The following is a 15,718-nucleotide window of genomic DNA, read 5'->3' on the forward strand; positions in this document are numbered from 1 at the left end:
GTCTTTTAGTTCCAGACTTATTTAAAGAACTGATTTATATATAAGATTTTCGCAAAAAGTCTAAAATTTAAAAAATTACCACTACAAAAAACCTACTCTATTTTATACTCTATTATTATTTTTTATTTTTTATTTATAACTTATAATGGTATTATTAATTTATTACTACTAGTGTTATTATTATATTTTATTATTATTTTATTATATTATTATTATTTCTATTATTATTATTATAAAAAAATTAAATATTTTCTTCTGATTTATTAAAAATTTGTTCACTATGGTACAAATAAAAACTTTTTTTTTACTTTATTGCTACAAAAATACTTGTATATTTAGTTTTACAAGACAAAATAATTTAGGAACTACTTCGGCCGCAAATAGTTTTAATTGATTATTACTTATTTATCATTTCTAAAGATTTACTAAATTATAACTAATAATTGAATATGAGCAATGCTAGGGGCCAGCAAAATTCAACAAAATTGCTGGCCCCCTAGACTTTTTTATTGAATATTATTTAATTTAAATTGATAAGCACAATTCTAAGTATAAATATAAATAGTATTAAAACATCATAATTAATCATGTATTTAAATTTTAAATTCCATCCTTTCAATTTGTCAATTAATTTGTTTAAAAAAAATTCGTTAAATTCATATAATTGAATAAAAAATTAATTTATTTATTATTTTAGCTGTAACTATTTGTACAATAAGAACTTTTAAATTTTATAAAAATGATTACAATAATTATAAATGCATATTAGAATCGTAATTATCAATAAAACTAAAATAACAAGTACAACTAAATTAATAATTACAACTAATTTTTTTTATAAAATTTAAAAACTTTTTTTATATTCATTATTTTCAATCTTATTCGTTATCTTAGTTATACCGTAATAAAATGTAACAAGTGCAATTAAAATTTTAAACTTTATACAAATATAATAATTACAATAGTCATAAAAAAATGTTACAGTAAAAAATTTTAAATTTTATAAAATTGTTTATGGTGATCGTCTTTACAGCTTTTTCAACCCGTTTTAATTTAAATAAAGTTTCATTTCGTGACTTACCTACTTGTGTATGTAAATGTTTTTTTTTTATGTATGTATTTGTATAAACATTTAAATTTTATATTAAGAGTGCAGATTTGGCTAATATATTTTTGTTTTATTAATTTTAAAAGGACTACGACATATGTGTAATCTCTTTATGTTTAATTACTATATTAATTTACAATCATAGAAAAGTTGAATTTTTTTTCATTTTAAATATATTAAAAACAATTAAAGACTCTATTTACTTAATTAATAGCGTTATACGAATAATAACTAGAGCAGTTAAATAATAACACTGTATTTTTAATATTTGTATTACTCATGATCTATGTAGTTTTTAATAATGAAAAAATAACTATTTGTACCCATAAATTTTATAAATGTTGACAAAAATATCCATTAAAGAAGAAAATTAACGCCGTATCCATTAAAGATGAATTTCGTACGACAAAAGTACCCAAATATTAAATTTATGTTGATTTTTTAATAAAATTTCAAAATTACCCCACCATTATTTTCAACCCCTACTCTCTTCTTTCCCAAATCTTAAACACCATCGCCACTACCTTAACCACCCTCTATTCTCTACTACTCCACTAACCACCACTACCGCAATCTTTTCACGCGCTGACGATGACAAAAATGACAACAAGGCAACCAGATAATCCATCCATTCTCACGCAACGCTGCCACCTTCAATTGCAGCCACCTAAACTCCGTGGCGGCCCCAACGCCGCCTCAAGCCCATGCATAGATCACCTATACCTCCGGCCAAGACCCCGTCTAATGCTGCCACAAGATGGAGAAACTTCGGAAGCGAGACTGTACTGAGATCCAGCGCACAAGGTCCCTTCCTGTGGTGCGATTCAACTCCTCCTAAATCCACTTCAAGCTCATGGACTCCATGAAGAAAGATCCTATATTTACAACCGTACAAATTACAAATTTATTATATAATTAACGAAGTTGAACAAATCTCCTGTAATTAATAATTTATTTGTTTCTATTTATATTCAAATTGAACTAATTGAGTGTATTCATTGTTCAAATTTTCTTAGAAATCTTCAATCATATCTATGTTAGGATACTTGTTAAGTCAGAGAATGACTCCGATGACCACAACGGCAACGGAAGTGTGTGGTGTTGACCGTGACGAAGATGACGCATGGTTTGGGGAAGAAGGGGAGAGAAAGGGGGAGAGGGATCCGGTTGGAGAGGTGGTGTCGATGATCAAGTTTTTTATAGATGGGTTCATGAAGATGGAAATGCCGTCATAGTAGCGGTGGTGGAGTAGCAGAGAAAAAAAAGTGGTTAAAGTGGTGGTAATGGAGGGATGTGAAAGTTTGACTTGGGAAAGAAGAGAGGGTTGGGAATTGATGTTGAAGATAATGGTGGGGTAATTCTGGAATTTTATTAAAAAGTCAACATAAATTTAGAATTTGGGTACTTTTGTCGTACGAAATCCATCAAACAAAGTTAATTTTTTTCTTCGATGGGTATTTTTGTCAGCGTTCACAAAGTTCATAGATACAAATAGTTGTTTTTCCTTATCTAATAATTAGTTTGAATAAATATAAAAAAAATAAGAACCACTATAATTTATAATTTTGACCAATATTTTTAGCCATATGCATAATTCTTTTAGTTTAATAATTCAATAATATATTTTTATATTATATTTTTAAATATTAATGGCTAACGCCTAACTAAAAATAATAAAATCTACAAACTTTCTACTATTCTTCATATACAAATTACACCATTTGTAAAAGACTTTTAAATTTAATATTTACTTTTGCTAATAATTTTGTTGAAAGATTTAAACTAATTATATGTATTTTTTCTGTACTACTAAAGCAAAGCAAACAAAATTAATACTAATTTTTTTATCAATATAAAAAATAGAAAAAGCTAATTACTTTTTTCTTAAATTTGATATTTACTTATATATATAATAAATTAATTTTACTAAATATATGTTTATTACAAATAGGTCCTATTTTTTCTGCTAAATTTATACAGTAAAATTACTAGTATTATTGGGCCATCTTCTAATTCATTCATTATAATTTTACCAAGTTAAAAGCCAACCATATAATATTAAAAACTAATGTAGAAAAATTATTATAGTCACAAAAATGACATATTCTCCTTAATTCTTAAAGAACTTGTTTATACTTTCTCCACCCTAGAGAAATCCTTAAAACAAATCAACCAAAAGTTTTGGTAGCAAAATTATTCATTGTAACTTTACAAGTTGCAACCCTAGTGGCCTTAGGGTACTGGATGCTTTATGTGACCACTTGCTTCTAACAATTTGTAAGAATTTAATTTTATTTTAGGTTAGAACTTTGTTTGGCACTCACTTTAGTACTTCTTATTAGGTACAAAATATAAAATTATTTTTCTAGAGAAATTAATAATTACAAAAAAATCGGTTATTATTTTAATTTTTAAACAATTATATCAACCATATCCATGTATATCTCATCTGATTTGCATAACATAGTTTATATGTATGAGATTTTCAGTTTTTATCTCCAATCCATTGGTCTCTAGAAAAAGAATATTAGAGTAGAAGTTTTTTAACAGAAAGTGCAAACCAAATTTTTTTTTCTTACCAAATCCGTCATGGCTTAACACTAGCATTTATATATGTTGAGTTTAATTAGAAAATAATAAACTCTATTTTGATGATAACAAATATCATTTGGTTAGATTTAAAAGTCTAAAAAAAATATTTTTAGGTCAATTATTTGAAAGAACATAAATTTAATGTTTTTGTGTACTTCCATGTACTCCCATAATTTTATACATATGATAATTAATTTTTTACTCAAACTTAAACAATTTAAATGTATGAAATATAATCCAATTAAAAATTTGTCTGACAATCAAATAATTATTTAAAATTATTATTATATATAATATAATTTAATTATATTTATTCGAAATATATATAAATAATAACTTGATAACTAAGTATTTATTTATAATTCTAAATATTTTTATCAGAAATATTAATTTTTTAATTTATTTTTTTATTTTTTATTATTGGATGCTTCTAACATGATTTCTCTTTCACAAGTTATTTGGAGATTGTGATACTTTAAATGTTGTTTATAAGAAAAATTTTCAACTCTTATAATTACCAATCTGTTAATTTACATTCATGTGTATATATGTGATTGTTATATATTCTCGATAAATTACATATATGCTTATTATATCAAGCAACAATTCTCACTCACATACTTAAACTTCATGTATTCGACAATAGAGCGACTTATAGCGATCCACTTATATCATCACTGTGCTTTAGGACGGACTATTTCACTAGTTTAAATTTTAAAGTTTGGTCGAAGAGGAAACCATTTTTTAAACCCCAAATTAAGTAAATGAAGAGTATTACATAGGACAGGGCATAATAATATTTCATCTCATACAATAGTATCTCACAGCAATATCCATTAATTAAACTCTTTTACATAGACAAAATTAACACAAAACTATTAAGATAAAAAGGCCCTTAAAGAAGGCATCTAGTTAACGGTGACTTTTCCAACCATACCAGCTCCTTGGTGAGGGGAACAATAGAAAGAGTAGGTTCCTTTCTCACTCAAAGTAACGTTGTAAACCTCACCAGGTGCATTGAGTAAGTCTTCTTCAGACATTGAGATTTTTGATGCGTCCACTCCGCTGGGAATCTCGTCCTCGTCGAACACAACATTGTGTGGGAAACCAGCATTGTTCTTGAATACGATCTTCTCCCCAGCAGCAATTGAGAAATCCTTTGGGATAAAAGCCAGAGACCCGTCATCACCACCGAGCAAGACCTCAATAGCCATGGCGTTGCTGGCTAGCACTGCGCTGGCAGCGGTGGCCACAACAGCTACTCCAACGTCCTTGAGCGATGCCTTCACGCCGAGCCTTGGAAACTGGGCTGCTGACACCTTAACTCCGGCGCTAACTTTGGTGGTGGCATTTGTTGCAGTTGCCTTTAGTCCCGTGAATGATGGAATGGTAACGGCTGCGGAGTTAGTGATGGTGGCCATGTCTGAAGATTAAACTTATCTGCCTGTGGTGAATTATAAGTGAATAAAATGAGAGACACGGAAAGAGAGTGATTCTTTATACTTTATAGCATTGAGGATTGGACGGAGGTGTAGATTGGTGTTTGTGTGGTTGAGATGCGTTGGAGAATGAGTGATATACATAGAGAGTGGGTGTAGTCGATAAGGATTCTGAGCTCTAGTGTCTTGTGTTATCTTATGAGGATTGTTGTTATTGGTCAGATGGAATGTTATCCTATGACGTGGATTAGATTTTTTTCAAATTTTATGGTGAGGTTGAGGTACAATCTTTAGAGGAGAATGTAGAGAGTACAAGTATCAATTTAAAAATAAATTAAAATAATAAAATTTAATTAGATAAATGGAAGAATTTTGATTGTTTAAACACCATTGTTTCTTCTCATCCAATTAAACATTTTTAAATGTTAATTTGCTTGAGAACTTAAAAAATACAAGAATGAAAATTGAGTATTTGAGTACTCAAAAGCAATAGGAGATATATCTATTGTATTCATTGTTTGATAGTCTTTTACTTAACAAAAGCATTATTTGTTGGTTTTTGTAATGTTCCTGGACAATAATAATTATAGATTCATCAACTACTTTTTATGTACTCTCATCTATTCCTATAATTTTATGCACACAGTAAATATTTTTGTAAAAAATATTAATTTCTTAATTTATTCTCATATTTTAGATTTTTAAAGATATTTATCTTTAAATTTATATCTTCTCTTTAATTTTTAAATGTATTCATTATAAGAGTATTTTTGCAGGTATACTCTTTTGGTACTATTATAAGAATAAGAAACATTATTCAATCATAAAAATCTGATAAAGCTTGTTGCTGTTAGACGAATAGGCCGACTTTTCCTTTAATTTTCTGCTTCTGCTCTTAGGTTTAATTCTACCTTCTACCTTCAAATAATGGCCTTGTTATCATTGTTGATGCCTCTATATTTTACAAGTCATTTCTTGGAGTAAGATCTTGAACTTTAGATATGCAAAGAGGAAAAGATTTGATAAATTCTACATTTATTGGCAGGTTGTAGCAATAATCAAATCAACCTTTTTTAGCCATTATGGAATGACAGTCTCATGGTTTCTTCAAACCAAATAGAGGTATTCGATAAGAAAATCTTCTATCTTCCTATTTTTTTTCTGTGCAGAAAGTCTCTCCTTCTTGCTATACAAGGCAGAACAAAACAAACTAATACAGGTCTTTAAATACATAGGCGATGTCCCAAGGTCAACCACCACCTCTTTGTTGACGGTTCCATTTTATTCTGTAAGGCTAATCTTGAAGCATGTTCAAACATCCTGCATGTATTGAATTCTTATGAAAGCATTGGCCAGAGGGCAAATATTAATAAATATGCTATATTCTTTAGCCACAACACTCTCTCCACTACTCGTATACTACTGGCTAACTCTATGAATATTAATCATATTGGGGCTCAAGATAGATACATTGGTATGCCTTCTACCGTCTCTATATCGAAAAAGGCTTCTTTTAGTATGATCAAAGAGAAGGTTCGGAAAAGAATCCAATGGTAGAAGCGCAATCTTCTATCGTTAGGTGGTAGACAGGTATTGCTTAAGGCAGTGGGAGAAGCTATTTCTATTTATAGATTATCTTGCTTCAAGTTGCCTAATGGTTTAATTTCGGGAATTCACTCTCTACTTTCTCAGTTCTGGTGGGGACAAAAAGGTTCTGAAAGGCGAATGGTTTGGATTAGCTGGGACACTATGACTAGCCCACGAAGAGAAGGAGGCCTTGGATTTAAAGATCTCAGAATCCAAAATCTAGCGCTTTTAGGCAAACAATTTTGGCGACTCATAACACAGCCTACTTCTCTATTATCTAAAATCCTAAGAGGTAAATACTTTAGCAATGGTAATGCTATAACGGCAGAAATTGGAGTCTTACCTTCTTGGGGATGGAGGAACATACTGGAAGACCGAAAGATTGTTGAAAAAGGTCTTAATTAGGTTGTGGGTACTTGAGAGATCCTTGGCTGCCTCTTCCGTATCCTTTAATGATCTCTGACATGCCAAACAAACAGTCTATTTATGAGTTGGTTCAAAGAGTTAAAGATCTAATTACTGAAGGCGGGAATTGGAATCAGAACTTCATTCAAGAATTATTTTCCCAAGACATTACAGACAGGATTTTGTCAATTAAAATTCAGCAGAGTAAGGACAAATTGCAATGTGATTTGAACAAATCCAAGCAATATGATACAGCTTCAGATTACAAAATAGGCTATTTATTTTACCATCCACCTCTGGAGCTTTACCCTAATTATGTGCAGCAGAAAAAGCTGTGAATTGATCTATGGAAGTTGAACTTGCCTCACAAAATTAAGCTATTTATCTAGAAATCCCTCTATGGCTGGCTTCTAATGCTTGCTCAGATTCATCACCGCATCCCATCTATATCGCCAATATGCCCCTGCTGTCATGAAGCAATAGAAAAAATCAGTCATTGTCTGATCGATTGCTCTAAAATTAAAGAAGTATGGTCCCAGAGTTATCTTCTTGACTGTCTTCGCCCTCAGAGTCCTAACGACTTTTGGACAGAATGGACTACATCAATAGAGATGCTTAACCCGTTGAAAAATGCTAACCGTAATCCTCAATTGCTGGAACTGTTGGAAAGCTTGCAACCAGTTAATTTTTAAAGGTTCTACTTCAATGCCGTCTGCATTCTAGCAAGCTCTGTCACGTTGCTCCCTGAAATCCAAAGAACTCCCAGTTTAGATCGTCATCTCCATGATGCAAACTCTTAGTTTCATTCAATTTGATCTATCATTCTTTCTTCTTTAAGATTTTTCTTCGTTTTTCGACCATGCACCGCTGGATGAATACCTTCAGTGTATTGTTTCGAAAAATCTCCACCTTTTATTATGTTGTCCTGCTTTTGGACATCTTTGTATTTCGTTTTTCAATAATTAATGAAATATAATATATTATCTTTGGAAAAAAATCAACCTTTTTTTCTCCCTACCTATCTCAACAAATTAAAATTATTAGTCTCGTGACTAATAATATATCACTGGCAATACTGACAAATTATTATTATTACCTTCAAACATAATTATATAAACATTGTTCACTTAGATGTTGGATCATTCTATTATTTCTTTGTTCATATGATTTACCATTATAAGAAAAACATTGAATACCATTAGATTTAGCGTTGGACGTTAGCAACGAATTTACCGGCAAATTTATTGACAAATTTGATAATAAATTCGTCAGATAAAAAGATTACTGTCAGATTCAGTTTTCTAACAGTAAATTTGACGATAATAATTAGAGAAAAAAAATAGCGCGATCATTATCGTCGGACCGCAAACTCTCCCCCTCCCCCTCATTTTTGAACTTCTCTCTTAGCTTCTTCTCTCTCTCTGCCACAAACCACCACAACTCCTCCACCAGTGTCCTTTTTTCTGTGAGGCATCTAGGTTTGAATCCTACTGAGAAGTCTCTTAGAGATCAGAAATTACTGAAAAAAGAACAAGATGTTTCTTTTATTTTTTTTGGACGATCAGAAAGTAAGAAATGGTTAATATATTCAAGATAACTATGTATTTACAAAATACTGTCTCAATTTGTAACTACCCAACTTCTAGTACGTCATAATCGTACCAAAAGTAAGGCGTTACTAACCTGTTTTTCTTATTAACTATTTAGTATTGAGCCTTTAGTTCAATGTCGCGTTCAATTTTTAAGAAAGTGCCTGCAAATTTTGTTTTTATTAATTAAAATCATATATCAAAGATCACCAAGTAACAGTAATCATATAATTACTACTAATAATAAATGCTATACAAAGAAATTCAATATAAAACTCAAATACAATACCTATCCCTCTAGATAAAATAAAATCCTAATCAATAAAGGTGAGGGAATTCTATGAAAACAACTTAACTTATAAACAATTCCAACTATTCATCCGTGACTTCATACTGAGTCTTCGAACCCGTGTCACTGAAAGGATGAAAGATTTTGGGGTGAGAACAAACCACACGTTCTTAGTAGGGAATAGGAATACCGTAAAAGTAATAAAATAAAATACAAATAATTAACTTTACTCAATAAAACTATCTTTTATTAAGTACCTGAAAATATTTTTAGTTTTATTTTAGATATTTAATTACTTTTCTTTAAATTTCTAAACTCAAAATAGATTTTAATTACAAAATTAGTCATATTAACCATCTTTCAACCACAATCATTTCTCAACCACAACATTTCACCTCAATACATTCGTGAACCGATAGCACAAGTAAGAGATCCAAACCAACACACAAAGAAGTCAAACAGCACAATCACAGAGAAGTAATACAAGCAAACACAACCAAATACAAATGTGCAAACAACATGATGCATGTCTATCGCTAACGCAGGTAATGAGCTCATTTGTCGTTTTCGACCCGCACCTGACGCAATCAAACTCGCAAGTCGGATAAGGCATTCCAGTGACATAACCTCTACAAGTTTCCACTTCTTGCAGTCACTGATTTTCTAGCTGAAGTATGTCGAACATGATATCTGCAAGTACTTGCAGGCGCTGATTCTCCAGCTAAAGCATGTGACCCATGTTCCTAGAAGCCATTCCACATTTACGGGCATCCCTGCACAGTCATTCATATATAAAGCACATGGCTTAACATTTTCTCATCAGCACCATAACTATTTATTTTTCATCACCCTCTCGTGACCTTTTAATCATTTCATAATCACACGTATTGTGTTCTCTTTTCTCTTTCTTTCTTTTCCTTAACAAACTGAACTCACATCATAACTTAAAACAAAATATCTTTTCAAAAGATTGAATTTAAAACATTATACATTTCTTAATAAATCAAATTGAAAACAAGACTCTTTATGTAATAAATCAAAATTCAATGACATTCTTAAATCAAATTTTCTTTTGAATAACACTTTAAACAAGGCCTTGGAGTTTTATAAAAATTTCGACAGCATTTCCTCTAAAATTCGAACTATGCCACCCTTCCAGGGTCCCCACCAAACCATTCTCAATTCTCAAAAATCACTGATAAATCCAACAAACCATATCCATTATCAAAACATTTATAAATATGAAAGCTAACTAGGTTCCATATCAATTATTTTCAACTCTCTATTCATTACCAATAAAGTAAACCAATGTTTTCTCAAACTCTTTCCAACGGTTTTAAACCCAAGTCATTCCTTGCTTTAGAAGTATAAATCAAACTTTTCAATATTAAACCCTTTTCTCGATATGTGTAAATATGTAAACTAAAGCTTTTTCCAACATAGAATCACTTCTCAAAATAAGCTTATAAATCAGATTTTCAAAACAAATCACTTTTTCATATGTTTTTATAAGAACTCGGACAGAACCTCCTCTTAAAATTCGTCTTCACCACCCTTACGGGCTCCCTCACTTTTATAATTTCTCAAATCAAAAACCCAACCAAGACATTGACATAACCAGAGTTTCTAGCATCAATCACAGCCTCAATTCAAACTCAATTCATAAAACTCAATTCATATTTCCAATTCAACAAGCAATACTAAATCTATCACCATTCACAACCACAACTCAACAAATATTCGTTATAACCAGCTAATAATAAGAACTTTCAGCATTCCTAAACAATCAAGAAATCAAACACATATTCATCAAATTCAGTCACTAGTGCACGAAATTATGATACACAATGGCGCCAACAACTTGGTACGCACAATTGTAATCTCAACTCTTTTTCACAATTTCGCACAACTAACCAGCAAGTGCACTGGGTCGTCCAAGTAATAAACCTTACGTGAGTAAGGGTCGATCCCATTGGTTCCTGAGGTCTTCCTCATTGGGATTCACGTCCTCCTCCTCCTCTAAAGTTTCGGCCATGTTGATTATATCAATGGCCTTGCACTCTCTTTTGGGATTCTCTTCTGTATTGCTTGGGAGAGTGCTAGGAGGAGTTTCAGTAACCCTTTTACTCAGCTGGCCCACTTGTGCCTCCAAATTTCTAATGGAGGATCTTGTTTCAGTCATGAAACTAAAAGTGGCCTTAGATAGATCAGAGACTATGTTTGCTAAGCTAGAAGGATTCTGCTCAGAATACTCTGTCTGTTGCTGAGATGATGATGGGAAAGTTTGCTATTGCTAAACCTGTTTCTTTCACCATTGTTATTATTGAATCTTTTCTTCTGTTGATCCTTCCATGAAAAATTTGGATAATTTTTCTATGAAAGATTATAGGTGTTGCCAAAGACTTCATCCATGTAATTCACCTCTGTCATTACATGGTTCTTAGGATCATAAGCTTCTTCTTCAGAAGATGTTTCTTTAGTACTGTTTGATGCATTTTATAATCCATTCAGACTCTGAGAGATCATATTGACTTGTTGGGTCAATATTTTATTCTGAGCCAGTATGGCATTCAGAGCATCAATTTCAAGAACTCCTCTCTTTTGAGGCATCCCATTACTCACAAGATTCCTCTCAGAGGTATAAATGAACTGGTTATTTGCAACCATTTCAATAAGTTCCTGAGCTTCTGCAGGCATTTTCTTTAGGTGAATGGATCCACCTGCAGAGTGGTACAGTGACATCTTGGAAAATTCAGACAGACCATCATAGAATATATCTAATGTGGTCCATTCTGAAAGCATGTTAGAAGGACACTTTTTGGTCAACTGCTTGTATCTTTCCCAAGCTTTATAGAGGGACTCACCATCTTTTTGTCTGAAGGTCTGAACATCCACTCTAAGCTTGCTCAGCTTTTGAGGAGGAAAGAACTTGGCTAAGAAAGCCGTGACCAGCTTATCCCAAGAGTCCAGGCTATCTCTAGGTTGTGAGTCCAACCATGTTCTAGCTCTGTCTCTTACAGCAAAAGGGAAAAGCATAAGCTTGTAGACTTCAAGATCAACTCCATTGATCTTAACATTATCACAGATCTGCAAGAACTCAGTTAAGAACTGATAAGGGTCTTTTGATGGAAATCCATGAAACTTGCAGTTCTGTTGCAGTAGAGAAACTAATTGAGACTTTAGCTCAAAATTGTTTGCTCCTATGGCAGGGATTGAGATGCTTCTCCCATAGAAGTTGGAAGTTAGTGTAGTAAAATCACCAAGTATCTTCCTTGCATTGTTGTTTGGTTCGGCCATAATTGTTTCTTTTGCTGTTTCCTTTTCGAAAATTTCAGTGAGGTCATCTTCAGAGTTTTGTGCTTTAGCTGCTCTTAGCTTCCTCTTCAGAGTCCTTTCAGGTTCAGGATCAGCTTCAACAAGTATGCCGTTATCTTTGTTCCTGCTCATATGAAAGAGAAGAAAACAAAGAAAATATGGAATCCTCTATGTCACAGTATAGAGATTCCTTGAGGTGTCAGAGAAAAACAAGAATGGAAGGATGAGGGAGGTAAGGAAGAATTCGAACACACAGAGAGAGATGGAGTTTGAATTGACAATGGAGGAGGAATGTTAGTGTTTAAATAGAAAAAGATAAGATAGGGGGAGAATTTTCGAAAATAAAAAGAATAAAATTTAAAATAAATTTTTGAAAAATTGATTGTGGTTTTGAAAAAGATAAGAAATAAAGTTGAAAAAGATAAGAAGTTATAAAAAGATTTTGAAATTAGAATTAAAAAAAAGTGATTTGAAAAAGATATGATTTAAAAAGATATAGATGAAAAGATAAAATTAACAAGATTTGACTTTTAAAAAGTTAATGACTTGAATAACAAGAAACTAAAAGATATGATTCTAAATTTCAAATGTTGAATCTCTCTTAACAAGAAAGTAACAAACTTGAAATTTTTGAATCAAGATTTTTGAAAATATGAGGAAAAGATTTTATTTTTAAAAAATATATGTTTGAAAAGATATGACTTTGAGAAAGATATGATTGAAAATATTTGATTTGAAAAAGATTTGATTTTGAAAAAAAAATATGAAGATTTAAAAAAGATTTGATTTGAAAACAAAATTCCTCTCCTTGTGTCATCCTGGCATTAAACGCCCAGAAGCTGCATGTTTTCGGCGTTTAACGCCCAATTGCTGCATGGTTTGGGCGTTTACCCTGGCTGGCGTTTAAACGCCAGTTTTCCTTCTTCACTGGGCGTTTTGAACGCCCAGCTTTTTCTCTGTAATTCCTCTACTTTCTGTTCTTGGATCTTCATTTTGCTAAACCCTTTATTCAAGAAGATATGTTTTCAATTTTGAAAAACAACAAAATGAGTCGAAACATATAATTCTTGGATCAAAACACAAGATATATGCAAGAACATTATGAACGTCAACATGAACACCAAGAACAATCTTGAAGATCAAGATGAACATCAAGAACTCAGTATTCTTAATGAAAAAAAACATGGAGGACACCAAACTCAGAACTTTCTCATGTTTGGGTCATATGAATGCAAGAATGCATATACAGAACATCATGCAGTGCAAATCAATAAATCATGAAGATCAAACAAGGCAATTCATCAAGAACGACTTGAAGATCATCAAGAACAAAATGCATGTGTTTCGAAAATTGTAAGACAATTAAAATCATGCAATTGACACCAAACTTAAAATTTGGCCCTAGATTCAAACAAGAACCATGAAATATTTTTGAGTTTTTATGATTTTATGAATTTTTTTGGATTTTTTGAAAATTATTTCTAGAAAAATGAAAAAGAAGAAAATTTTTGAAAGATTTTTGAAAACTTTTTGAAAATAAAATAATGGTTAAAACAAGAAAAAAATTACCTAATCTGAGCAACAAGATGAACCGTCAGTTGTCCAAACTCGAACAATCCCCGGCAACGGCGCCAAAAACTTGGTGCACGAAATTGTGATACACAATGGCGCCAACAACTTGATACACACAATTGTAATCTCAACTCTTTTTCACAACTTCGCACAACTAACCAGCAAGTGCACTGGGTCGTCCAAGTAATAAACCTTACGTGAGTAAGGGTCGATCCCATGGAGATTGTCGGCTTGAAGCAAGTTATGGTCACCTTGTAAATCTCAGTCAGGCGGATTAAAATGGTTATGGAGTTTTGATAAGTGAAAAGATAATAAAACATAAAGTAAAGATAGAGATACTTATGTAATTCATTAGTGAGAATTTCAGATAAGTGCATGGAGATGCATTGTTCCTTCTGAATCTCTGCTTTCCTACTGCCTTCATCCAATTCTTCATACTCCTTTCTATGGTAAGCTGTATGTTGGGCATCACAGTTGTCAATGGCTACTTCCCATCCTCTCAGTGAAAATGGTCCAAATGTGCTGTCACCGCATGGCTAATCATCTGTCGATTCTCGATCATGTTGGAATAGAATCCAGTGATCCTTTTGCATCTATCACTACACCCAACACTTGTGAGTTTGAAGCTCATCACAGTCATCCCATCCCAGATCCTACTCAAAATACCACAGACAAGGTTTAGACTTTTCGGATCTCAAGAATGCTGCCAATGGATTCTAGCTTATACCACGAAGACTCTGATCTCACGGAATGGAAGGCTCGGTTGTCAGGCGAGGAAACCATGCATCGTGGACTAGGAATCCAAGAGATACACACTCTAGCTTTCACAAGTAGAACGGAAGTGTTTGTCAGGCACGCGTTCATAAGTGAGAATGGTGATGAGTGTCACGGATCATCACATTCATCAGGTTGAAGTGCGAATGAATATCTTAGAATAAGAATAAGCATGAATTGAATAGAAGAACAATAGTACTTTGCATTAATACTCGAGGAACAGCAGAGCTCCACACCTTAATCTATGGTGTGTAGAAACTCCACCGTTGAAAATACATAAGAACAAGGTCTAGGCATGGCCGAATGGCCAGCCTCCCTAAATAGCATGTGAATTTGAAAATAGGGAAAAAGACCCCTAGTACAATAGTAAAAAGTCCTATTTATAATGAAACTAGTTACTAGGGTTTACAAAAATAAGTAAGTGATGCAGAAATCCACTTCCGGGTCCACTTGGTGTGTGCTTGGGCTGAGCATGAAGCTTTCACGTGTAGAGGTCTTCCTTGGAGTTAAACACCAGCTTTGGTGCCAGTTTGGGCGTTTAACTCTAACTTTTATGCCAGTTCTGGCGTTTTGATGCCAGAAAAGGGCAGAGGGCTGGCATTTTGACGCCATTTTACGTCGTCAAAACTCGCGCAAAGTGTGGACTGTTATATATTGCTGGAAAGCTCTGGATGTCTACTTTTCAAAGAAATTGAGAGCGCGCCATTTGGAATTCTGTAGCTCCAAAAAATCCACTTCGAGTGCAGGGAGGTCAAAATCCAACAGCATCTGCAGTCCTTTGTCAGCCTCTAAATCAGATTTTTGCTCAAGTCCCTCAATTTCAGCCAAAAAATACCTGAAATCACAAAAAAACACAAAAACTCATAGTAAAGTCTAGAAATGTAAATTTTGCTTAAAAACTAATAAAAATATACTAAAAACTAACTAAATCATACTAAAAGCTATGAAAAACAATGCCAAAAAGCGTATAAATTATCCGCTCATCAGTCACAAATACAACTCAAACTCATCATTCAGTCATTTCAAACAATCATAAATTATTTTCAAA

At 32.5% G+C, this 15,718-nt stretch overlaps 1 protein-coding gene across 1 annotated transcript; it reads right to left on the bottom strand.

Annotated features, from left to right (window-relative positions):
* Positions 1 to 4,479: 4,479 nt before the first annotated feature.
* On the bottom strand, positions 4,480 to 5,244 carry LOC107496985 (plastocyanin). Its single transcript, XM_016118321.3, has one exon. The coding sequence runs from the start codon at positions 5,119 to 5,121 to the stop codon at positions 4,609 to 4,611; it is 513 nt and encodes a 170-aa protein (XP_015973807.1). The 5' UTR covers positions 5,122 to 5,244; the 3' UTR covers positions 4,480 to 4,608.
* Between the last annotated feature and the right edge of the window lie 10,474 nt (positions 5,245 to 15,718).

This window comes from Arachis duranensis, chromosome 7 (assembly GCF_000817695.3).
Source record: "Arachis duranensis cultivar V14167 chromosome 7, aradu.V14167.gnm2.J7QH, whole genome shotgun sequence".
In the NCBI taxonomy this organism is placed as follows: Eukaryota; Viridiplantae; Streptophyta; class Magnoliopsida; order Fabales; family Fabaceae; genus Arachis; species Arachis duranensis.

Excerpts from the sequence above, each read along its gene's own strand:
- LOC107496985 (XM_016118321.3), bottom strand. The coding sequence starts at position 5,121 with ATGGCCACCATCACTAACTCCGCAGCCGTTACCATTCCATCATTCACG.